Source organism: Bombina bombina, chromosome 6, assembly GCF_027579735.1.
Source record: "Bombina bombina isolate aBomBom1 chromosome 6, aBomBom1.pri, whole genome shotgun sequence".
NCBI lineage: Eukaryota > Metazoa > Chordata > Amphibia > Anura > Bombinatoridae > Bombina > Bombina bombina.
The window spans coordinates 371,170,858-371,195,461 of record NC_069504.1 but is presented as its reverse complement, the minus strand read 5'-3'; the positions used below and the strand labels follow the sequence as shown (position 1 = coordinate 371,195,461).

Below are 24,604 nucleotides of genomic sequence, written 5' to 3'. Positions count from 1 at the left end.
CACACTCTGCCACTTTGTTGTAAATATAAAGGAAATACGGCTTTTAACACAGCAAGAGCAAATAAAAATGCAATGACACACATGACACATATGACAGCTCTAAAGATCTTAAAATATTTAAAATAGCATGTTGTAAAACTCATAATCTAACTGGAAACATGGGGAAACACAACCGTTAAATAGCATATGTAGCCTATGAATGTATCCAACTTCTGTGATTCACACAGTGTGGGCTATTAAGTAGTCAAACTTCTCTAAAGTCTCTGGGGTGAAAGAGTAGGGTTATAGAACACAGACCCGTGATGCACAAAAATTGAGGGTTATTGTTCATCACAGGGCCTGTGTTCTATAACCCTCTCTCATTCACCTCAGAGACTTATACTTTCTACACCAGTTCCTCCACCATCACTTGCTGCTGCTGAACAGCAGGATCACAGCACTGACACCAGCAGAACCATCCGTGGGCAAACGCTGTAACCGACCGCCAATACCGAGAGGAAGCTCCAGACACAATCTAACCCGCTATACTTGTCCCAGCCAGTAACAGTAGCGAGAGCGCGGCAAACAGTCGCAGGGCTTGGTGCGGCGGTAAAATGAGTGCCTGGGTCACGTGTCGTCGCGTGATGACATCACTCTGGAATCTATTCTTAACTTCAGTGCATCGATGCAGAATCTTTTAAGTCTGCATCGCGATGCATCAGGCCAACGATCATTTTCGACACTCCTAGGAACTGTCCTAGCGACACCCGTGGCAGGCCTGTAGCTACAACTCCAGAAAGATCTACATTGCACAGCAAGTACTCTCCTACGACCTTCTTACCTCATGAGGGAATAGAAACATACCAGGAAACGGATAAAATCGTGAACACCTATTTTCTCCTGCTCCTATGAACGAGGCAAAGAAATACTGGGAGGGATATTACAGCTCTAGTGAAGGGTGTCACTGCCTCCTCCTGGTGGCCAGAGATGAATTCCCAACAGTAAGGAATCTTATACTCTCACCAACTTAAGAAAGAAAGTTTATATATACACACATCAACCATTAACAGAATTTGAAAATCTATGTTATAATACTCAACTTGTAAAGTGCATTCTCTCTCGCATTATAAAACTTTGCCCTCGTATACCGCTATATGCAAAGATGAAATTCAACAATCACTAAGCCAGATTGGTTATAGATTTTCAAACAAATGGTCAAAACTTCTTCTTTAATTTTTATTATGGAAAAAAATATGAAATTAATGACTAGGTTGCATCTTACACCAGTAAGACTGGGGAAGATATTACCAGGGACACTAACTGTTAAAGGGGATGTGTGGATAGAAGAACTTAAATTCATATTTGGTGGTCGTGGACAGTCACTCAAACATATTGGTGTGCCATTAAAATTACCCATGTACCAAAGATTAAATGCAAAAAATACCCTTACCATTGATCTTTTTATGGAGGGAGAGAGAGTGCTTTCTACTAGAACTTGAAAACTTTGTGTGTTAACTAACTGTACTAATGACCATTATGCTTTGCGCTTCCGGTGGGATAAGCATAAATATAAATGTGGTTAAAAAGTATTTACAATTTTGCTTTGCCATACTTGTGAAAATTTGTTTAACCAGACTCTTACCTCTATGTTCTCTAATACAATAGACTCTGAATTAAAACACATTGGACAGCTGGAACTTATTAACTGTCGGATAAAATTACATTGTAATCATTGTTGTGATCTCTGTATGCCTAATATTAGTATTTGTTAAATTTAATAATCTTTTATAAAAATTAAAACGAAAAAAGGAAAGAAAACAGGAAAATAGAGAACATTACATTAGCATAAGCATTCTCACTATCCTAGAATTGCCCAGGTATTTTAAAATATTAAGAAACGGTGATTAAAGGAATTTATTAAAAAAAGGACGTAAAACATGAAAATGTTCTATTTCATGGTTCATATAGCAATGTAAAATAAAAATAAAAAAATAATCGGAAAAAAAAATAGAAAAACTTTACAATTAACGTCTAATATAAAATGTACTACTTTCTCTTGAATCCTTTGTTGAAAAGCAGGTAGAAAAGTGTAGGAGTGTGCATGTGACTGAAGCAATATAAGGCAGCAATTTTAAATTTGCAAGAATAGGTGGCAGCAACATTTCCTCTCATGTACTGCTTCAGGTATATCTTCAACAAAGAATAATATGAGAAAGAAGTACATTTAACAGAAGTAAAACGGAAACATTTTAAAATTGTATGTTTTTTTATGAATTTGAATCAGATGTTGATTTTGATGGCTCTGGCTGCACAGGTCAGAAGGTAGTGCCAGCTAATTATCAAAAATGTTCAAGCATGTTGTATCTTATACCAGAAAATCAAGATAGTCTGCATATACAGCAGAAAAAGGTTTCAACTCTAGGAGGAGACAGAGTAATGGCAGAAATGTCTACAGAAGTCTTTATGATAAAGTCTTCCCCAACAATTGACAAAGCGTCAATTATTCTAACCATAATTGACCAGAATGTTTTTTCATATATAGAAGTAAATCACATATTTGTTTAGTAAGCTTCTGTAACTCAGATTGGTTCACAGCAGTGTTAATTTCGTTGACTAAAACTAGACTAAAATGAGCATAAAACTAAAGAAATTCTGATGACTAAAATACGACTAAAACTAAAATGGTATTTTAGTCAAAAGACTGACTAAAACTAAATCAAAATGGCATTTTAGTCAAAAGACTGACTAAAAACAGAATTTATGTTTACCTGATAAATGTCTTTCTCCAACGGTGTGTCCGGTCCACGGCGTCATCCTTACTTGTGGGATATTCTCTTCCCCAACAGGAAATGGCAAAGAGCCCAGCAAAGCTGGTCACATGATCCCTCCTAGGCTCCGCCTACCCCAGTCATTCGACCGACGTTAAGGAGGAATATTTGCATAGGAGAAACCATATGGTACCGTGGTGACTGTAGTTAAAGAAAATAAATTATCAGACCTGATTAAAGAAACCAGGGCGGGCCGTGGACCGGACACACCGTTGGAGAAAGAAAATTATCAGGTAAACATAAATTCTGTTTTCTCCAACATAGGTGTGTCCGGTCCACGGCGTCATCCTTACTTGTGGGAACCAATACCAAAGCTTTAGGACACGGATGAAGGGAGGGAGCAAATCAGGTCACCTAAATGGAAGGCACCACGGCTTGCAAAACCTTTCTCCCAAAAATAGCCTCAGAAGAAGCAAAAGTATCAAACTTGTAAAATTTGGTAAAAGTGTGCAGTGAAGACCAAGTCGCTGCCCTACATATCTGATCAACAGAAGCCTCGTTCTTGAAGGCCCATGTGGAAGCCACAGCCCTAGTGGAATGAGCTGTGATTCTTTCGGGAGGCTGCCGTCCGGCAGTCTCGTAAGCCAATCTGATGATGCTTTTAATCCAAAAAGAGAGAGAGGTAGAAGTTGCTTTTTGACCTCTCCTTTTACCTGAATAAACAACAAACAAGGAAGATGTTTGTCTAAAATCCTTTGTAGCATCTAAATAGAATTTTAGAGCGCGAACAACATCCAAATTGTGCAACAAACGTTCCTTCTTTGAAACTGGTTTTGGACACAGAGAAGGTACGATAATCTCCTGGTTAATGTTTTTGTTAGAAACAACTTTTTTTTTTTTTTTTTTTTTTTTTTTTTTTTTAAATATGGGGGGAGGGACGAAAGGAATACCGGGCCTTTCCCATTCTTTATTAACAATGTCCGCCACCCGCTTGGGTATAGGAAAAGCTTCTGGGAGCTCCGGCACCTCTAGGAACTTGTCCATTTTACATAGTTTCTCTGGGATGACCAACTTTTCACAATCATCCAGAGTGGATAATACCTCCTTAAGCAGAATGCGGAGATGTTCCAACTTAAATTTAAATGCAATTACATCAGGTTCAGCCTGTTGAGAAATGTTCCCTGACTCAGTAATTTCTCCCTCAGACAAAACCTCCCTGGCCCCCTCAGATTGGGTTAGGGGCCCTTCAGAGATATTAATATCAGCGTCGTCATGCTCTTCAGTAACTAAAACAGAGCAGCCACGCTTACGCTGACAAGGGTTCATTTTGGCTAAAATGTTTTTGACAGAATTATCCATTACAGCCGTTAATTGTTGCATAGTAAGGAGTATTGGCGCGCTAGATGTACTAGGGGCCTCCTGAGTGGGCAAGACTCGTGTAGACGAAGGAGGGAATGATGCAGTACCATGCTTACTCCCCTCACTTGAGGAATCATCTTGGGCATCATTGTCATTATCACATAAATCACATTTATTTAAATGAACAGGAATTCTGGCTTCCCCACATTCAGAACACAGTCTATCTGGTAGTTCAGACATGTTAAACAGGCATAAACTTGATAATAAAGTACAAAAAACGTTTTAAAATAAAACCGTTACTGTCACTTTAAATTTTAAACTGAACACACTTTATTACTGCAATTGCGAAAAAACATGAAGGAATTGTACAAAATTCACCAAATTTTCACCACAGTGTCTTAAAGCCTTAAAAGTATTGCACACCAAATTTGGAAGCTTTAACCCTTAAAATAACGGAACCGGAGCCGTTTTAACACTTTAACCCCTTTACAGTCCCTGGTATCTGCTTTGCTGAGACCCAACCAAACCCAAAGGGGAATACGATACCAAATGACGCCTTCAGAAAGTCTTTTCAAAGTATCAGAGCTCCTCTCACATGCGACTGCATGCCATGCCTCTCAAAAACAAGTGCGCCACACCGGCGCGAAAATGAGGCTCTGCTTATGCTTTGGGAAAGCCCCAGAGAAATAAGGTGTCTAATACAGTGCCTGCCGATATTATAATATCAATAAACCCAGATAAAATGATTCCTCAAAGCTAAATATGTTTTAAAATTGAATCGATTTAGCCCAGAAAAGTCTACAATCTTAATAAGCCCTTGTGAAGCCCTTATTTACCATCATAATAAACATGGCTTACCGGATCCCATAGGGAAAAATGACAGCTTCCAGCATTACATCGTCTTGTTAGAATGTGTCATACCTCAAGCAGCAAGAGACTGCACACTGTTCCCCCAACTGAAGTTAATTGCTCTCAACAGTCCTGTGTGGAACAGCCATGGATTTTAGTTACGGTGCTAAAATCATTTTCCTCATACAAACAGAAATCTTCATCTCTTTTCTGTTTCTGAGTAAATAGTACATACCAGCACTATTTTAAAATAACAAACTCTTGATTGAATAATAAAAACTACAGTTAAACACTAAAAAACTCTAAGCCATCTCCGTGGAGATGTTGCCTGTACAACGGCAAAGAGAATGACTGGGGTAGGCGGAGCCTAGGAGGGATCATGTGACCAGCTTTGCTGGGCTCTTTGCCATTTCCTGTTGGGGAAGAGAATATCCCACAAGTAAGGATGACGCCGTGGACCGGACACACCTATGTTGGAGAAACTAAATCAAAATTAGCTGTCTTGCAGTTTATGCAATTTGTTATAATCAATTCACCTAATTACTGCTCTTTTTAAAAAACAAAACAAAAACAAAAACACAAGGCTATCTTCTTGTTTATTTACGAAACTTGGTTTTATTTAATTTTAAGATAAATATATACCACAACAGTTAAATCTGTATTGCATGTTAAAACCTTAATACCATAAATAAAAACAGGTTCAAGGGACACTCAATCAAATTTAAACTTTCATTATTCAGATAGAGCATGCAATTTTAAACAACTTTCTAATTTACTTCCATTAACAAAATGTGCACAGTCTTTTTATATTTAAACTTTTTGAGTCACCAACTCCTACTGAGCATGTGCAAGAATAAGTGTGTATGCATTTGTGAATGGCTGATTGCTGTCATGTGGTACGTGAATGCATTTGTGATTGGCTGGTGGCTGTCACATGGTACAGGGGGAGTGGAAAAAAACAACTTTTAAAATTGTCAGAAAAAAAATCTACTACTCATTTGAAGTTCAGGCTAAGTGCTATTGCATTGTCTTGTTATCTTGCATTTGTTGATTATGCAAATCTACAGTGTTGACTGGTCCTTTAATAAACCTTTACTACAGGAGTATATAATGAGTTTGTAAGTTCTAGAGCAGTGTTGCCGAAATATTTTCAAATCTGTGAACAATTGATTCTTCCTATAGAAATAAGAATAACCCACAAGTATAGGTTTTAGTTATACTGTGACTGTGCTAGCTGCAGAAACAGTTTGTTGTGTTGAGTTACTTGATACTTGTTTTAATTAACAGAGAACTGTTAAAGTTTTTATATTGGGTAATATGTGCAATGGCATTACAGCCAATACAGTTTACAGTTTGTTTGTTTTTATATTTTAAAGTTGCACTTCTGTTTGTTTATTAAACTTTTTATTTAATTTTAAGTTTAATATAGACGTTATATATCGCAAGGGCTAAACCTGTGTCTGTACTTCATGTTTAAACCTTAATACCATAAATGATAACAGGTGTTATGTTTACTCCTGGAGTATATAATGAGTTTGGAAATGATAGAGAAATGCTTAAATAATACATTACACTTTAACTAAACTGCTTAGATTTTAGTAGACTAAAATCTACTGAAGATTTAGTCGACTAAAATCTACTGGAGATTTAGTCAACTAAAACTAGACTAAAACTAAAACAATTCAGATGACTAAAATACAACTAAAACGGCATTTTAGTCAAAAGACTAAAACTAAGACTAAATTAAAATTTGCCGTCAAAATTAACACTGGTTCACAGTCATGACTATAGATCATGTGTCTTGTGTGTTATTGTGACACAGAGGTAATATGGGCAGACTGCTTCCTTGGATAGGGGAGAAGTAAAGATAATTTGTTGCGTCTTAGATGGTGCATGTCACAGACAGCAAACTTGGAAGGAAAGGGGGCAGGCAGTGCAAGGATTTGAAGAAAATGAAGAGAAACCTTTTATAAAGTAACTAGTTGGTAAGCCTGGCCAGAGGGCAGTCTATGTGTTAATAAAAAATTAAACTACAGAAAAAATAAACAAACAAATTATCAAAAATTAAACCAAATCCCTATGAAAATTAAAAAGCCCCCAAATAAAAACGCCCCCTAATCTAATGCTGAACAACCAATAGCCCTTAAAAGGGCTTTTTGTAGGGTATTGCCCTAAATTAAACAGCTCTTTTGCAGTTACAAAAAATTCTAAGTCCCCCTAACAGTAAAACCCACAAACTCACCAAACACCCCCAAAATAAATAAACCTAACACTAAAAAACCTAAACTATACATTGCCCTGAAAAGGGCATTTAGCTCTTTTGCTGCCCATCCCTAATCTATAAAAAAAAAAAAACAATAAAAAAAAAAAAACCACAACCCTAAATCTAAAACCCCCCAAAAAATAAAACATAATCCCTATGAAAATAAAAAGCCCCTCCACCCACCTTAAAATAAAAACAACACCTAATCTAATGCTAAACTACCAATAGCCCTTAAAATGGTTTTTTGTAGGGCATTGCCCTAAATTAAACAGCTCTATTGCAGTTACCAAAAATTCTAAGTCCCCCTAACAGTAAAACCCACCACCCACTAAACCCCCCAAAATAAATAAAGCAAACACTAAAAAAACCTTAAGTATCCATTTCCCTGAAAAGGGCATTTATATGGACATTGCACTTAAAAGGGTATTCAGCTCTTTTGCTGCCAATCCCTAATCTAAACCAAAAAAAACATAATTTATGCTTACCTGATAAATTTATTTCTCTTGTAGTGTAGTCAGTCCACGGGTCATCCATTACTTATGGAATATATCTCTTCCTAACAGGAAGCTGCAAGAGGATCACCCAGCAGAGCTGCTACATAGCTCCTCCCCTCACATGTCATATTCAGTCATTCGACCAAAGCAGACGAGAAAGGAGAAACCATAGGGTGCAGTGGTGACTGGAGTTTAATTAAAATTTTAGGCCTGCCTTAAAGACAGGGCGGGCCGTGGACTGACTACACTACAAGAGAAATAAATTTATCAGGTAAGCATAAATTATGTTTTCTCTTGTTAAGTGTAGTCAGTCCACGGGTCATCCATTACTTATGGAATACCAATACCAAAGCTAAAGTACACGGATGAAGGGAGGGACAAGGCAGGAACATTAAACAGAAGGAACCACTGCCTGAAGTACCTTTCTCCCAAAAATAGCCTCCGAAGAAGCAAAAGTGTCAAATTTGTAAAATTTTGAAAAGGTGTGAAGCGAAGACCAAGTCGCAGCCTTGCAAATCTGTTCAACAGAGGCCTCATTTTTAAAGGCCCAGGTGGAAGCCACAGCTCTAGTAGAATGAGCTGTAATCCTTTCAGGAGGCTGCTGTCCAGCAGTCTCATAGGCTAAATGTATTATGCTACGAAGCCAAAAAGAGAGAGAGGTAGCCGAAGCCTTTTGACCTCTTCTCTGTCCAGAGTAAACGACAAACAGGGAAGAAGTTTGATGAAAATCTTTAGTTGCCTGCAAATAGAACTTCAGGGCACGGACTACGTCCAAATTATGCAAAAGTCGTTCCTTCTTTGAAGAAGGGTTAGGACACAGTGATGGAACAACAATCTCTTGATTGATATTCCTGTTAGTAACTACCTTAGGTAAGAACCCAGGTTTAGTACGCAGAACTACCTTGTCTGAATGAAAAATCAGATCAGGAGAATCACAATGTAAGGCAGATAACTCAGAGACTCTTCGAGCCGAGGAAATAGCCATCAAAAACAAAACCTTCCAGGATAACAGCTTGATATCAATGGAATGAAGGGGTTCAAATGGAACGCCTTGAAGAACATTAAGAACTAAGTTTAAGCTCCACGGCGAGCAACAGTCTTAAACACAGGCTTAATCCTAGTTAAAGCCTGACAAAAAGCCTGAACGTCTGGAACTTCAGCCAGACGTTTGTGTAGAAGAATAGACAGAGCAGAAATCTGTCCCTTTAACGAACTAGCAGATAAGCCCTTTTCTAAACCCTCTTGAAGAAAGGACAATATCCTAGGAATCCTAACCTTACTCCATGAGTAACTCTTGGATTCGCACCAATATAAATATTTACGCCATATCTTATGGTAAATTTTTCTGGTAACAGGCTTCCTAGCCTGTATTAAGGTATCAATAACCGACTGCGAGAAGCCACGCTTTGATAGAATCAAGCGTTCAATCTCCATGCAGTCAGCCTCAGAGAAATTAGATTTGGATGTTTGAAAGGACCCTGAATTAGAAGGTCCTGTCTCAGAGGTAGAGACCACGGTGGATAGGACGACATGTCCACTAGGTCTGCATACCAGGTCCTGCGTGGCCACGCAGGCGCTATCAGAATCACCGAAGCTCTCTCCTGTTTGATCTTGGCAATCAAACGAGGAAGCATCGGGAATGGTGGAAACACATAAGCCATGTTGAAGACCCAAGGGGCTGTCAGAGCATCTATCAGCACCGCTCCCGGGTCCCTGGACCTGGATCCGTAACAAGGAAGCTTGGCGTTCTGGCGAGACGCCATGAGATCCAGATCTGGTTTGCCCCAACGAAGAATCAGTTGAGCAAAGACCTCCGGATGAAGTTCCCACTCCCCCGGATGAAAAGTCTGGCGACTTAGAAAATCAGCCTCCCAGTTCTCTACGCCTGGGATGTAAATCGCTGACAGGTGGCAAGAGTGAGACTCTGCCCAGCGAATTATCTTTGAGACTTCCAACATCGCTAGGGAACTTCTGGTTCCCCCTTGATGGTTGATGTAAGCCACAGTCGTGATGTTGTCCGACTGAAATCCGATGAACCTCAGTGTTGCTAACTCAGGCCAAGCTAGGAGAGCATTGAATATTGCTCTTAATTCCAGAATATTTATTGGGAGGAGTTTCTCCTCCTGAGTCCATAATCCCTGAGCTTTCAGGGAGTTCCAGACTGCGCCCCAGCCTAGAAGGCTGGCGTCTGTTACAATCGTCCAATCTGGCCTGCGAAAGGTCATCCCCTTGGACAGATGTGGCCGAGAGAGCCACCATAGAAGAGAATCTCTGGTCTCTTGATCCAGACTTAGTAGGGGGGACAAATCTGAGTAATCCCCGTTCCACTGACTTAGCACGCACAATTGCAGCGGTCTGAGATGCAGGCGCGCAAATGGTACTATGTCCATTGCCGCTACCATTAAGCCGATTACTTCCATGCACTGAGCTACTGACGGGTGTGGAATGGAATGAAGGACACGGCAAGCATTTAGAAGTTTTGATAACCTGGCCTCCGTCAGGTAAATTTTCATCTCTACAGAATCTATAAGAGTCCCTAGAAAGGGAACTCTTGTAAGTGGTAATAGAGAACTCTTTTTCCACGTTCACCTTCCACCCATGCGATCTCAGAAATGCCAGAACTATCTCTGTATGAGACTTGGCAGTTTGAAAACTTGACGCTTGTATCAGAATGTCGCCTAGGTACGGAGTCACCTCTATGCCTCGCGGTCTTAGTACCGCCAGAAGTGAGCCCAGAACTTTTGTAAAGATTCTTGGAGCCGTAGCTAATCCGAAGGGAAGAGCTACAAACTGGTAATGTCTGTCTAGGAAAGCAAATCTTAGGTACCGATAATGATCCTTGTGAATCGGTATGTGAAGGTAGGCATCCTTTAAATCCACTGTGGTTATGTACTGACCCTCTTGGATCATGGGAAGGATGGTTCGAATAGTTTCCATTTTGAATGATGGAACTCTTAGAAATTTGTTTAGGATTTTTAAGTCCAAGATTGGTCTGAAGGTTCCCTCTTTCTTGGGAACCACAAATAGATTTGAATAGAATCCTTGCCCGTGTTCCGTCCGCGGAACTGGGTGGATCACCCCCATTAGTAAAAGGTCTTGTACACAGCGTAGAAACGCCTCTTTCTTTATTTGGTTTGCTGATAACCTTGAAAGATGAAATCTCCCTCGTGGAGGAGAAGTTTTGAAGTCCAGGAGATATCCCTGAGATATGATCTCCAACGCCCAGGGATCCTGGACATCTCTTGCCCAAGCCTGGGCGAAGAGAGAAAGTCTGCCCCCCACTAGATCCGTTTCCGGATAGGGGGCCCACTCTTCATGCTGTCTTGGGGGCAGCAGCAGGTTTCTTGGCCTGCTTGCCCTTGTTCCAGGAGTGGTTAACTTTCCAGCCCTGCCTGTAACGAGCAACAGCTCCTTCCTGTTTTGGAGCGGAGGAAGTTGATGCTGCTCCAGCCTTGAAGTTACGAAAGGCACGAAAATTAGACTGTTTGGCCTTTGATTTGGCCCTGTGCTGAGGTAGAGCATGGCCCTTACCTCCCGTAATGTCAGCTATAATTTCTTTCAAGCCGGGCCCGAATAAGGTCTGCCCTTTGAAAGGAATATTAAGCAATTTAGATTTAGAAGTCACGTCAGCTGACCAGGATTTAAGCCATAGCGCTCTGCGCGCTTGAATGGCGAATCCGGAGTTCTTAGCCGTAAGTTTGGTTAAATGTACGACGGCATCAGAAACAAATGCGTTAGCTAGCTTAAGTGCTTTAAGCTTGTTCATAATTTCATCCAATGGAGCTGTGCGAATGGCCTCTTCCAGAGACTCAAACCAGAATGCCGCCGCAGCAGTGACAGGCGCAATGCATGCAAGGGGCTGTAAGATAAAACCTTGTTGAACAAACATTTTCTTAAGGTAACCCTCTAATTTCTTATCCATTGGATCTGAAAAGGCACAACTATCCTCCACCGGGATAGTGGTACGCTTAGCTAAAGTAGAAACTGCTCCCTCCACCTTAGGGACCGTCTGTCATAAGTCTTGTGTGGTGGCGTCTATAGGAAACATTTTCCTAAATATGGGAGGAGGGGAAAAGGGCACACCAGGTCTATCCCACTCCTTGCTAATAATCTATGTAAGCCTTTTAGGTATAGGAAACACGTCAGTACACACCGGTACCGCATAGTATCTATCCAACCTACATAATTTTTCTGGAATTGCAACCGTGTTACAATCATTCAGAGCCGCTAATAACTCCCCTAGCAATATGCGGAGGTTCTCAAGCTTAAATTTAAAATTAGAAATCTCTGAATCCAGTCTCCCTGGATCAGATCCGTCACCCACAGAATGAAGCTCTCCGTCTTCACGTTCTGCAAACTGTGACGCAGTATCTGACATGGCTCTCACCTCATCCGCGCGCTCTGTCCTTAACCCAGAGCTATCGCGCTTGCCTCTTAATTCTGGCAATTTAGATAATACTTCTGTCATAACAGTAGCCATGTCTTGCAAAGTGATTTGTAAGGGCCTCCCTGATGTACTTGGCGCCACAAAATCACGCACCTCCTGAGCGGGAGGCGAAGCTACTGACACGTGAGGAGAGTTAGTCGGCATAACTTCCCCCTCGTTGTCTGGTGATAATTTCTTTACATGTAAAGATTGACTTTTATTTAAAGTAGCATCAATGCAATTAGTACATAAATTTCTATTGGGCTCCACATTGGCCTTTAAACATAGTGAACAAAGAGATACATCTGTGTCAGACATGTTTAAACAGACTAGCAATGATACTAGCAAGCTTGGAAATACTTTTCTAAATAAATTTACAAGCAATATAAAAAACGCTACTGTGCCTTTAAGAAGCACAAAAAGCTGTCACAGTTGAAATAACAATGAACCAAAATAGTTATAGCAACCAATTTTTCACAGTAAATGTATTAAGTTAGCAAAGGATTGCACCCACCAGCAAATGGATGATTAACCCCTTAATACCCAAAAACGGATTAACAATTTAATAATTAACGTTTTTCTCACAGTCAAAACACACTGTCACAGGTCTGCTGTGACTGATTACCTCCCTCAAAATGAATTTTGAAGACCCCTGAGCTCTCTAGAGACGATCTGGATCATGGAGGATGAAGTAGACAGATTGTGACTGAATTTTTACTGCGCAAAAAAGCGCTAAAATAGGCCCCTCCCGCTCATATTACAACAGTGGGGAAGCTCAGAAAACTGTTTCTATGCAGAAAACAAAGATGGCCATGTGGTAAAAATCATGCCCCAATAAGTTTTATCACCAAGTACCTCACAAAAAACGATTAACATGCCAGTAAACGTTTTAAACATACATTTGAAAAGTTATGAATTGTTATTAATAAGCCTGCTACCAGTCGCTTTTACTGCAGTTAAGGCTCATACATTATTTCAGTATTAACAGTATTTTCAGAGTCAATTCCATTCCTTAGAAAAATACATTCAGTGTACAAACACTCATCAGCCTAATACCAGTCGCTATCACTGCATTTAAGGCTGAACTTACTTTACATTGGTATCAGCAGTATTTTCTCAGTCAATTCCATTCCTCAGAAAAATAATTACTGCACATACCTCATTTGCAGGGGGGCCCTGCATGCTATTCCCCTTCTCTGAAGTTACCTCACTCCTCAGATGAGAACAGCCAGTGGATCTTAGTTACGTCTGCTAAGATCATAGAAAACGCAGGCAGATTCTTCTTCTAATGCTGCCTGAGAATAAACAGCACACTCCGGTGCCATTTAAAATAACAAACTTTTGATTGTAGAAATAAACTAAGTTAAAAAACACCACAGACCTCTCACAGCGACCTATCTAGTTAGGCTGCAAGAGAATGACTGAATATGACATGTGAGGGGAGGAGCTATGTAGCAGCTCTGCTGGGTGATCCTCTTGCAGCTTCCTGTTAGGAAGAGATATATTCCATAAGTAATGGATGACCCGTGGACTGACTACACTTAACAAGAGAAATATATATTTAAAAAAAAACAACAAAAAAAACAACCTAAGTCTTACCCCCATAAATTAAAACATTTAACCTAAGTTTAAATTAAGCTAAAATTAAAGAAAATAAAAAAACAAAAATTATCAAATTTTAAAAAAATGATACCTAATCCCTATGAAAATAAAAGCCCCACAAAATAAAAACACCCCCTACTCTAAGAATAAACTACCAAGTACCCCGTAAAAGGGCTTTTTGCATGGCATTGCCCCAAGATAAACAGCTCTTTTACCTTAATACACAAAGTCCCCCCCTAACAGTAAAACTCCCCGATGTGTGGATTTGCGGTGTATGTGTTAAAGGGACAGTCTACACCAGAATTGTTATTGTTTTAAAAGATAGATAATCCCTTTATTACTAATTTCCCAGTTTTGCATAACTAACACATTTATAATAATATACTTTTAACCTCTTTGATTATCTTGTATCTAAGCCTCTGCAAACTGCCCCTTTTTTCAGTATAGCCAATCAGTGCCTGCTCCCAGATAACTTCTCGTGCACGAGCACAGTGTTATCTATATGAAATACGTGAACTAACACCCTCAAGTGGTGAAAAACTGTTAAAATGCAATCTGAAAGAGGTGGGCTTCAAGGTCTAAGAAATTAGAATATGAACCTCCTAGGTTAAGCTTTCAACTAAGAATACCAAGAGAACAAAGCAAAATTGGAGATAAAAGTAAATTGGAAAATTGTTTAAAATTACATGCTCTATCTGAATCGTGAAAGTTTATTTTGGCCTAGACTGTCCCTTTAATACTTCGTGCAGGCGGTGCCAACATTCCATTGAGGATGCGTGCGCAACTGCCGATGGCAACGGACATTACAAATGCAATTATAGTATAGATGATAAAATGAGAAATGAAGATATTGCTGAATTACACAATCTATACCCAAGGGGAGAGTATGTTTATAAGGTATCTGTATTACTGAATTTCATGCAGTGGGTAAGTTTACGTAAATTCTATGTCTAAGAGAAATCCAATGAAAGCAATGGTAAAGAACCTCATGCCTCACGGGCTGTCACAAAGAATGTGAGATATTTAAGCACAAAACTGTAGTCTTTTAGCTCTACCAACAAATGTATTTCAGAAATAAATTTGAGGACTTCACTCCAAGGATACCTGGACAGCAGTTTTCCTTTTCTTTGGATAGATGGTCTGACTGTTTTCTCTACGTTTTAGGTTTCTCTTCCGTGCTCTCTTCCGGTATTTCTTTCTCAGATTTTTTGCTATTAAAAAAAAAAACATTTTTTATTTTTTTTTTTACTACACAGCATTGAAGAACAAGTTTTGGAAAGCTACAATTATCAATGCAATTAAAGTAGTTGAAATTACATGGTCAAAGGAGTTTAAAGAACAACAAACATACACACCATGGGGTTTATATGATTATTATGTATGAGAAGGACATCTGAGAAACTTAATCTCAAAACAAAGAGCTGATAAACAACAAACTGAAAACTGAAATTGGCAAGAATTGTAACGGCTTACAGAAAAAAGAAAAAAAAAAAAAAGAAATGTCAAACCCCGGGAACCATGGTTTCTAAAATTACTGACTGACTCTGGAACCTAACCTAAAATACCACATCAACTGCACTGGTGCACATGCCACTATGAAATCAATCAAAATAGCTTAAACAGAATTGAGAGAAAAGAACTGAGTGATTCACAAATCCTCTAATACCAATTAAAGAATACTACTGGAGCATCAGCATATATATTGTAATGTTTTTTATTGTTTCACATGATGAAGATAGAAACAATGGAATCAACTATTTTATTAACAATTTTAAACGTATTTATGGATTTTATGGGAGCTCCTTTCACTAACCTTTAGACCGGGGGCTCCTAACTTTTTGGGTTATTCTCCATATATCTATATACAACTACCACTGTCTGGCTCCTAAAAATATGTCTGGCTCCTAAATATTCCTACTTGCTCCTAATTTTTTAAGAGATTCGTCGAGCACTGCTTTAGACCATATAGTTTTATTGGTTTGTATTAAAAAGGGACATTGAAACACATTTTGTATAGCAATGAAGTTATTAAACACCTCCCTCTAGTCATGGGTGATACTATGTTGAAATCCAATCTTTCACTACATGATCTGTTTGCAGCTGTGCAGCAACTGTTCTTAGTTACCTGCAGTGTAACCTGGGTTCCAAAATGGAAGCACCCTTGATTAGAGGGAGGTGCATGAACAGTATTTAGTGTTTAGTTTCCTTTTAAATAAGTAGAAGAATATGGTGTGCTAGTGTCATTTTGGAAAATGAGTAGCCTTAAAAAAACATAATTTATGCTTACCTGATAAATTTATTTCTCTTGTAGTGTATCCAGTCCACGGATCATCCATTACTTATGGGATATTCTCCTTCCCAACAGGAAGTTGCAAGAGTTCACCCACAGCAGAGCTGCTATATAGCTCCTCCCCTAACTGCCATATCCAGTCATTCGACCGAAAACATGCAGAGAAAGGAAAAACCATAGGGTGCAGTGGTGACTGTAGTTTAAATTAAAAAATTACCTGCCTTAAAATGACAGGGCGGGCCGTGGACTGGATACACTACAAGAGAAATAAATTTATCAGGTAAGCATAAATTATGTTTTCTCTTGTTAAGTGTATCCAGTCCACGGATCATCCATTACTTATGGGATACCAATACCAAAGCTAAAGTACACGGATGAAGGGAGGGACAAGGCAGGTACTTAAACGGAAGGTACCACTGCCCGAAAAAACCCTTTCTCCCAAAAATAGCCTCCGAAGAAGCAAAGTATGAAGCGCAGACCAAGACGCCGTCTTGTAAATCTGTTCAACAGAAGCCTCATTTTAAAAAGGCCCAAGTGAAAGCCACAGCTCTAGTAGAATGAGCTGTAATCCCTTCAGGAGGCTGCTGTCCAAAAAGGAAGAGAGGTTGCTGAAGTCTTTTGACCTCTCCTCTGTCCAGAGTAGACGACAAACAAAGTAAATGTTTGATGAAAATCTGAAGTAGCTTGTAAGTAAAACTTTAAAGCACGAACCACGTCCAAATTGTGTAATAGACGTTCCATCTTTGAAGAAGGATTAGGATACAAGAATGGAACAACACTCTCTTGAGTGATATTCTTGTTGGATACCACCTTAGGTAAAAAAACATAATTTATGCTTACCTGATAAATTTATTTCTCTTGTAGTGTGTTCAGTCCACGGGTCATCCATTACTTATTGGATATAATCTCCTTCCCAACAGGAAGTTGCAAGAGGATCACCCAAGCAGAGCTGCTATATAGCTCCTCCCCTCACATGTCATATCCAGTCATTCGACCGAGACAAGACAAGAAAGGAGAAACTATAAGGTGCAGTGGTGACTGGAGTTATAATTTTAAAATTTAGAACCTGCCTTAAAAAGACAGGGCGGGCCGTGGACTGAACACACTACAAGAGAAATAAATTTATCAGGTAAGCATAAATTATGTTTTCTCTTGTTAAGTGTGTTCAGTCCACGGGTCATCCATTACTTATGGGATACCAATACCAAAGCTAAGTACACGGATGATGGGAGGGACAAGGCAGGAACATTAAACAGAAGGAACCACTGCCTGTAGAACCTTTCTCCCAAAACCAGCCTCCGAAGAAGCGAAAGTGTCAAATTTGTAAAATTTGGAAAAAGTATGAAGTGAAGACCAAGTTGCTGCCTTGCAAATCTGTTCAACAGAGGCCTCATTCTTAAAGGCCCAGGTGGAAGCCACAGCTCTAGTGGAATGAGCTGTAATTCTTTCAGGAGGCTGCTGTCCAGCAGTCTCATAGGCTAAACGTATTATGCTACGAAGCCAAAAAGAGAGAGAGGTAGCCGAAGCCCTTTGACCTCTCCTCTGTCCAGAGTAAACGACAAACAGAGAAGAAGTTTGTCTAAAATCTTTAGTTGCCTGTAAGTAGAACTTCAGAGCACGGACCACGTCTAGATTATGCAAAAGACGTTCCTTCTTTGAAGAAGGATTAGGACATAATGATGGAACAACAATCTCTTGATTGATATTCCTGTTAGAAACAACCTTAGGTAAAAACCCAGGTTTAGTACGCAGTACTACCTTGTCTGAATGAAAGATCAGATAAGGAGAATCACAATGTAAGGCAGATAACTCAGAGACTCTTCGAGCTGAGGAAATAGCCATAAAAAACAAAACTTTCCAAGATAAAAGCTATATGTCAATGGAATGAAGGGGTTCAAACGGAACACCCTGAAGAACTTTAAGAACCAAGTTTAAGCTCCACGGAGGAGCAACAGCTTTAAACACAGGCTTAATTCTAGCCAAAGCCTGACAAAAGGCCTGGACGTCTGGATTCTCTGCCAGACGTTTGTGTAAAAGAATAGACAGAGCGGAAATCTGTCCCTTTAGCGAACTAGCGGATAAACCCTTTTCTAAACCCTCTTGTAGAAAAGCCAATATCCTAGGAATCCTAACCTTACTCCATGAGTAACTCTTGGATTCGCACCAATATAAATATTTACGCCATATCTTATGGTAAATTTTTCTGGTCACAGGTTTCCGAGCCTGTATTAATGTATCAATAACCGAATCCGAAAACCCACGCTTTGATAGAATCAAGCGTTCAATTTCCAGGCAGTCAGCCTCAGAGAAATTAGGTTTGGATGGTTGAAAGGACCCTGAATCAGAAGGTCCTGCCTCAGAGGTAGAGACCATGGTGGACAGGACGACATGTCCACTAGGTCTGCATACCAGGTCCTGCGTGGCCACGCAGGCGCTATCAGAATTACCGATGCCCTCTCCTGTTTGAACCTGGCAATCAGTCGCGGTAGCAACGGAAATGGTCGAAACACATAAGCTATGTTGAAAACCCAAGGGGCTGCTAATGCATCTACTAGCACTGCTCCCGGGTCCCTGGACCTGGATCCGTAACAAGGAAGCTTCACGTTCTGGCGAGATGCCATGAGATCCAGATCCGGTTTGCCCCAACGACGAATCAGTTGAGCAAATACCTCCGGGTGAAGTTCCCACTCTCCCGGATGAAAAGTCTGGCGACTTAGGAAATCCGCCTCCCAGTTCTCCACGCCTGGGATGTAAATCGCTGACAGGTGGCAAGAGTGAGACTCTGCCCAGCGAATTATCTTTGAGACTTCCAACATCGCTAGGGAACTCCTGGTTCCCCCTTGATGATTGATGTAAGCCACAGTCGTGATATTGTCCGACTGAAATCTGATGAACCTCAGTTTTGCTAACTGAGGCCAAGCTAGAAGAGCATTGAATAGTGCTCTTAACTCTAGAATGTTTATTGGAAGGAGTTTCTCCTCCTGAGTCCACGATCCCTGAGCCTTCAGGGAATTCCAGACTGCTCCCCAGCCTAGAAGGCTGGCATCCGTTGTTACAATCGTCCAATCTGGTCTGCGAAAGGTCATTCCTTTGGACAGATGAACCGGTGACAACCACCAGAGAAGAGAATCTCTGGTCTCCTGGTCCAGATTTAGCAAAGGGGACAGATCTGAGTAATCCCCGTTCCATTGACTGAGCAAGCATAGTTGCAGCGGTCTGAGATGAAGGCGCGCAAATGGCACTATGTCCATTGCCGCGACCATTAAGCCGATTACCTCCATGCACTGAGCTACTGATGGGCTTGGAATGGAATGAAGGACACGGCAAGCATTGAGAATCTTTGATAACCTGGACTCCGTCAGGTAAATCTTCATCTCCACAGAATCTATAAGAGTCCCTAGAAAAGGAACCCTTGTGAGTGGTAACAGAGAACTCTTTTCCACGTTCACTTTCCACCTATGCGACCTCAGAAATGCTAGAACTATCTCTGTATGAGACTTTGCATTCTGAAAACTTGACGCTTGTATCAGAATGTCGTCTAGGTACGGAGCCACCGCTATGCCTCGTGGTCTTAGTACCGCCAGAAGTGAGCCCAGAACCTTCGTAAAAATTCTCGGGGCCGTGGCTAACCCGAAGGGAAGAGCCACAAACTGGTAATGCCTGTCTAGAAAGGCAAACCTTAGGTACCGATAATGATCTTTGTGAATCGGTATGTGAAGGTAAGCATCCTTTAAGTCCACTGTGGTCATATATTGACCCTCTTGGATCATGGGTAGGATGGTTCGAATGGTTTCCATCTTGAACGATGGTACCCTTAGGAATTTGTTTAAGATCTTTAAGTCCAAGATTGGTCTGAAGGTTCCCTCTTTTTTGGGAACCACAAATAGATTTGAGTAAAATCCTTGTCCCTGTTCCGATCGCGGAACTGAGTGGATCACTCCCATGATTAAGAGGTCTTGTACACATTGTAGAAATGCCTCTCTCTTTACTAGGTTTGTTGATAACCTCGATAGATGGAACCTCCCTTGTGGAGGAGAGGTTTTGAAATCCAGAAGGTATCCCTGAGATATAATCTTCAACGTCCAGGGATCCTGCACATCTCTTGCCCAAGCCTGGGCGAAGAGAGAAAGTCTGCCCCCCACTAAATCCGTCTCCGGATAGGGGGCCCTGTCTTCATGCTGTCTTAGGGGCGGGAGTAGGCTTTCTGGCCTGCTTGCCCTTGTTCCATGACTGGTTGCCTTTCCAACCCTGTCTGTAACGAGCAGTAGTTCCTTCCTGTTTTGAAGCGGAGGAAGTTGATGCTGCTCCTGCCTTGAAGTTACGAAAGGCACGAAAATTAGACTGTTTGGCCTTTCGTTTGGCAGGGCGTGGCCCTTACCTCCCGTAATGTCAGCAATAATTTCCTTCAAGCCGGGCCCGAATAAGGTCTGCCCTTTGAAAGGAATGTTAAGTAGCTTAGATTTGGAAGTTACATCCGCTGACCAGGATTTAAGCCAGAGCGCTCTGCGCGCCTGATTGGCGAATCCGGAATTTTTAGCCGTAAGTTTGGTTAGATGTACTACGGCATCTGAAACAAACGCATTAGCTTGCTTAAGGGTTCTAACTTTGCTCAAAGCCTCATCCAATGGCGCTGTGCGAATCGCCTCTTCCAGAGACTCAAACCAGAATGCCGCTGCAGCCATGACAGACGCAATGCATGCAAGAGGCTGCAATATAAAACCCTGTTGAACAAACATTTTCTTAAGGTAACCCTCTAATTTCTTATCCATTGGATCTGAAAAGGCACAACTATCCTCCACCAGGATAGTGGTACGCTTAGCTAAAGTAGAAACTGCTCCCTCCACCTTAGGGACCGTCTGCCATAAGTCTTGTGTGGTGGCGTCTATAGGAAACATTTTTCTAAATATCGGGGGAGGGGAAAAAGGCACACCGGGTCTATCCCACTCCTTACTAATAATTTATTTTGGTATAGGAAAGACGTCAGTACACACCGGTACCGCATAGTATCTATCCAACCTACACATTTTCTCTGGAATTGCCACCGTGTCGCAATCATTCAGAGCCGCTAATACCTCCCCTAGTAACACACGGAGGTTCTCAAGCTTAAATTTAAAATTTGAAATTTCTGAATCCGGTCTCCCCGGATCAGAACCGTCACCGACAGAATGAAGCTCACCGTCCTCATGTTCTGCAAATTGTGACGCAGTATCAGACATGGCTCTCGTGTCATCAGCGCGCTCTGTCCTTAACCCAGAGCTATCGCGCTTGCCCCTTAATTCGGGCATATTATATAATACTTCTTTCATAACATTAGCCATATCATGTAAAGTGATTTGTAAGGGCCTAGATGTACTTGGCGTCTCAATCTTACGCATCTCCCGAGCGGGAGACGCAGGTACTGACACGTGAGGAGAGTTAGGCGGCATAACTTCCCCCTCGTTGTCTGGTGATAGTTTCTCTATCGGTACAGATTGACTTTTATTCAAAGCAATATCAATACTATTGGTACACATTGTTCTATTGGGCTCCACATTGGCTTTTGAACATGATGAACAAACAGTTTCCTCTGAATCAGACATGTTTAAACAGACTTAGCAATGAAAATAGCAAGCTTGGAAAGCACTTTCAATAAGTTTACAAGCAATATAAAAAACGCTGCAGCGCTTCAAAAATACAGATATAATTAAACAATTCTTAACAAGAAGTGTATTATTAGCAGAGGATTGCACCCATTAGCAAAAGGATGATTAACCCCTCAATACCCAAAACGGATAAAACGGATATCAATTAAGATTTAACGCTTTTAATCACAGTCAAACACACTGTCACAGATCTGCTGTGACTGATTACCTCCCTCAAAAATGAATTTTGCAGACGCCTGAGCTCTCTAGAGACGTCCTGGATCAAGGAGGAAGAAGCAGGAAGACTGTGCTAGAATTTTAACTGCGAAACAAGGCGCTAAAACAAGGCCCCTCCCACTCCTATTACAACAGTGGGAGCCCTGATATAACGGTTTCCATGCAGAAAATATATGTTAGCCATGTGGAAAAAAATCATGCCCAAAGAGATTTATCACCAAAGTACCTCACAAAAACGAATAACATGCCAGTAAACGTTTTATTAAAAAACAACATTTTCCAATGTCATGCAAAGTTATCACTAAGCCTGCTACCAGTCGCTACCACTGCAGATAAGGCTTAAGTATTATTTCAGTTTTAACAGTATTTTCTCAGTCAAATTCTAGTCCCTAGAAAATAACTCGACTGTGCATACATTTATCAGCCTGATACCAGTTGCCACTACTGCATTTAAGGCTGTACTTACATCATACGGTAACAGCAGTATTTTCATAGTCAATTCCATTCCCAGAAAATAATGTACTGCACATACCTCATTTGCGGAGGACCCCGCATGCTATTCCCAGTTTCTGAAGTTACCCCACTCCTCAGAATGTCGAGAACAGCCAGTGGATCTTAGTTACGCCTGCTAAGATCATAGAAAAAAACGCAGGCAGTTTCTTCTTCCAAATACTGCCTGAGATAGAAAAACAGCACACTCCGGTGCCATTTAAAATAACAAACTTTTGATTGAAGAATAGTTAAGTAAAAACTCCAGCTCCTCTCGCGACCTTCTTTGTTGAGGGTAGCAAGAGAATGACTGGATATGACATGTGAGGGGAGGAGCTATATAGCAGCTCTGCTTGGGTGATCCTCTTGCAACTTCCTGTTGGGAAGGAGAATATATCCAATAAGTAATGGATGACCCGTGGACTGAACACACTTAACAAGAGAAACCCAGTTTTGATACGCAGGACTACCTTATCCGTACGGAGGACCAGATAAGGAGATTCACATTGTAAAGCAGATAACTCGGAGACTCTACAAGCCGAGGAAATATTTACCAAAAAGGAACTTTCCAAGATAAAAAGTTTGATATCTATAGAATGAAGAGGTTCAAACGGAACTCCTTGAAGAACCTTAATAATTAGGTTTAAGCTCCATGGCGGAGCAACAGGTTTAGACACAGGCTTGGTTCTAACCAAAGCCTGACAAAATGCCTGAACGTCTGGAGTATCTGCCAGACGCTTGTGCAAAAGAATAGACAGAGTAGGAATCTGTTCTTTTAAGGAACTAGCTGACAACCCTTTTCTCAAGATCATCTTGGAGAAAAGATAGTATCCTGGGAATCCTGACTTTACTCCATGAGTAACCCTTGGATTCATATCAAGAAGATATTTATGCTATATCTATGTTAAATTTTCCTAGTGACAGGCTTTCATGCCTGTATTAAGGTATCAATGACTGACTCGGAGAAGCCATGCTTTGATAACAACAAGCGTTCAGTCTCCAGGCAGTCCATCTCAGAGAAGTTTAATTTAGATAGTTGAAAGGACCCCAAGGTAGAGGGTCCTGTCTCAGAAGCAGAGACCATGATGGAAAGAATGACATGTCCACCAGATCTACATACCAGGTCCTGCGTGGCCACTCAGGCGCTGTTAAAAACACCAAAGCACTCTCCTGCTTGATCTTGTGCAAAGACCTCCGGAGGAAATTCCCACTTCCCCGGGAGAAAAGTCTAACGAGTTAGAAAATCCACCTCCCAGTTCTCTACACCTGGGATATGGAGAGTTGAAAGACAAGAGAGAGTCTCTGTCCAGTGAATTATTTTAAGACTTCTAACATCGCTAGGGAACTTCTGTTCCCCCTTGATGGTTGATGTAAGCCACAGTCGTGATATTGTCCGACTGAATCTGATGTACCTCAGAGTTGCTAATTGAGGCCAAGCCTGAAGAGCATGGAATATCGCTCCCAGTTCCAGATTATTTATTAGAAGGAGGGTCTCCTCCTGAGTCCACTATCCCTGAGTCTTCAGGGAGTCCCAGACTGTATCCCAACCTAAAAGGTTGGCATCTGTTGTAACAACTGTCCCATCTGACTTGCGGAAGGTCATACCCTTGGACAGATGGACCCGAGATAGCCACCAGAGAAGAGAATCTCTGGCCTCTTGGTCCAGATTTAAGAAGGGGACAAATCTGTGTAATCCCCGTTCCATTGACTGAGCATGCATAGTTGCAGCGGTCTGAAATGTAGGCGTGCAAACGGTACTATGTCCCTTGCCGCTACCATTAGGCCGATTTCATTCATGTACCGAGCCACTGAAGGGCGCGGATGGAATGAAGAACACGGCAGTAATTTAGAAACTTTGACAACCTAGACTCCGTCAGGTAAATTTTAATTTCTGCAGAATCTATCAGAGTCCCTAGGAAGGAAACCCTTGAGATTGGGGATAGAGAACTCTTTCCTTGTTCACTTTCCACCCCTGCAATCTCAGAAATGCCAGTACTACATCCGTATGAGACTTGGCAATTTGGATGTTCGACGCCTAAATAAGGGGCCACTTCTATGCTCCGCGGCCTAAGGACCGCCAAAGCGACCCCAGAACCTCCATAAAGATTCTTGGGGCTGTAGTTAACCCAAAGGAAGAAGCAACAAACTGGTAATGCCTGTCTAGAAAGGCAAACCTGAAAAACGATGGTGATCCTTATGCATCGTTATGTGAGGATAAGTATCCTTC

The 24,604-nt window shown here is 41.0% G+C and overlaps 1 protein-coding gene across 1 annotated transcript in view; it reads right to left on the bottom strand.

Moving 5' to 3' along the window:
* Positions 1–24,604, bottom strand: part of NSD1 (nuclear receptor binding SET domain protein 1) — a 679,701-nt gene that overhangs the window by 416,331 nt on the left and 238,766 nt on the right. Inside the window, 1 exon segment of the mRNA XM_053719266.1 lies at positions 14,845–14,951. Coding sequence (XP_053575241.1) covers positions 14,845–14,951 — 107 coding nt within the window.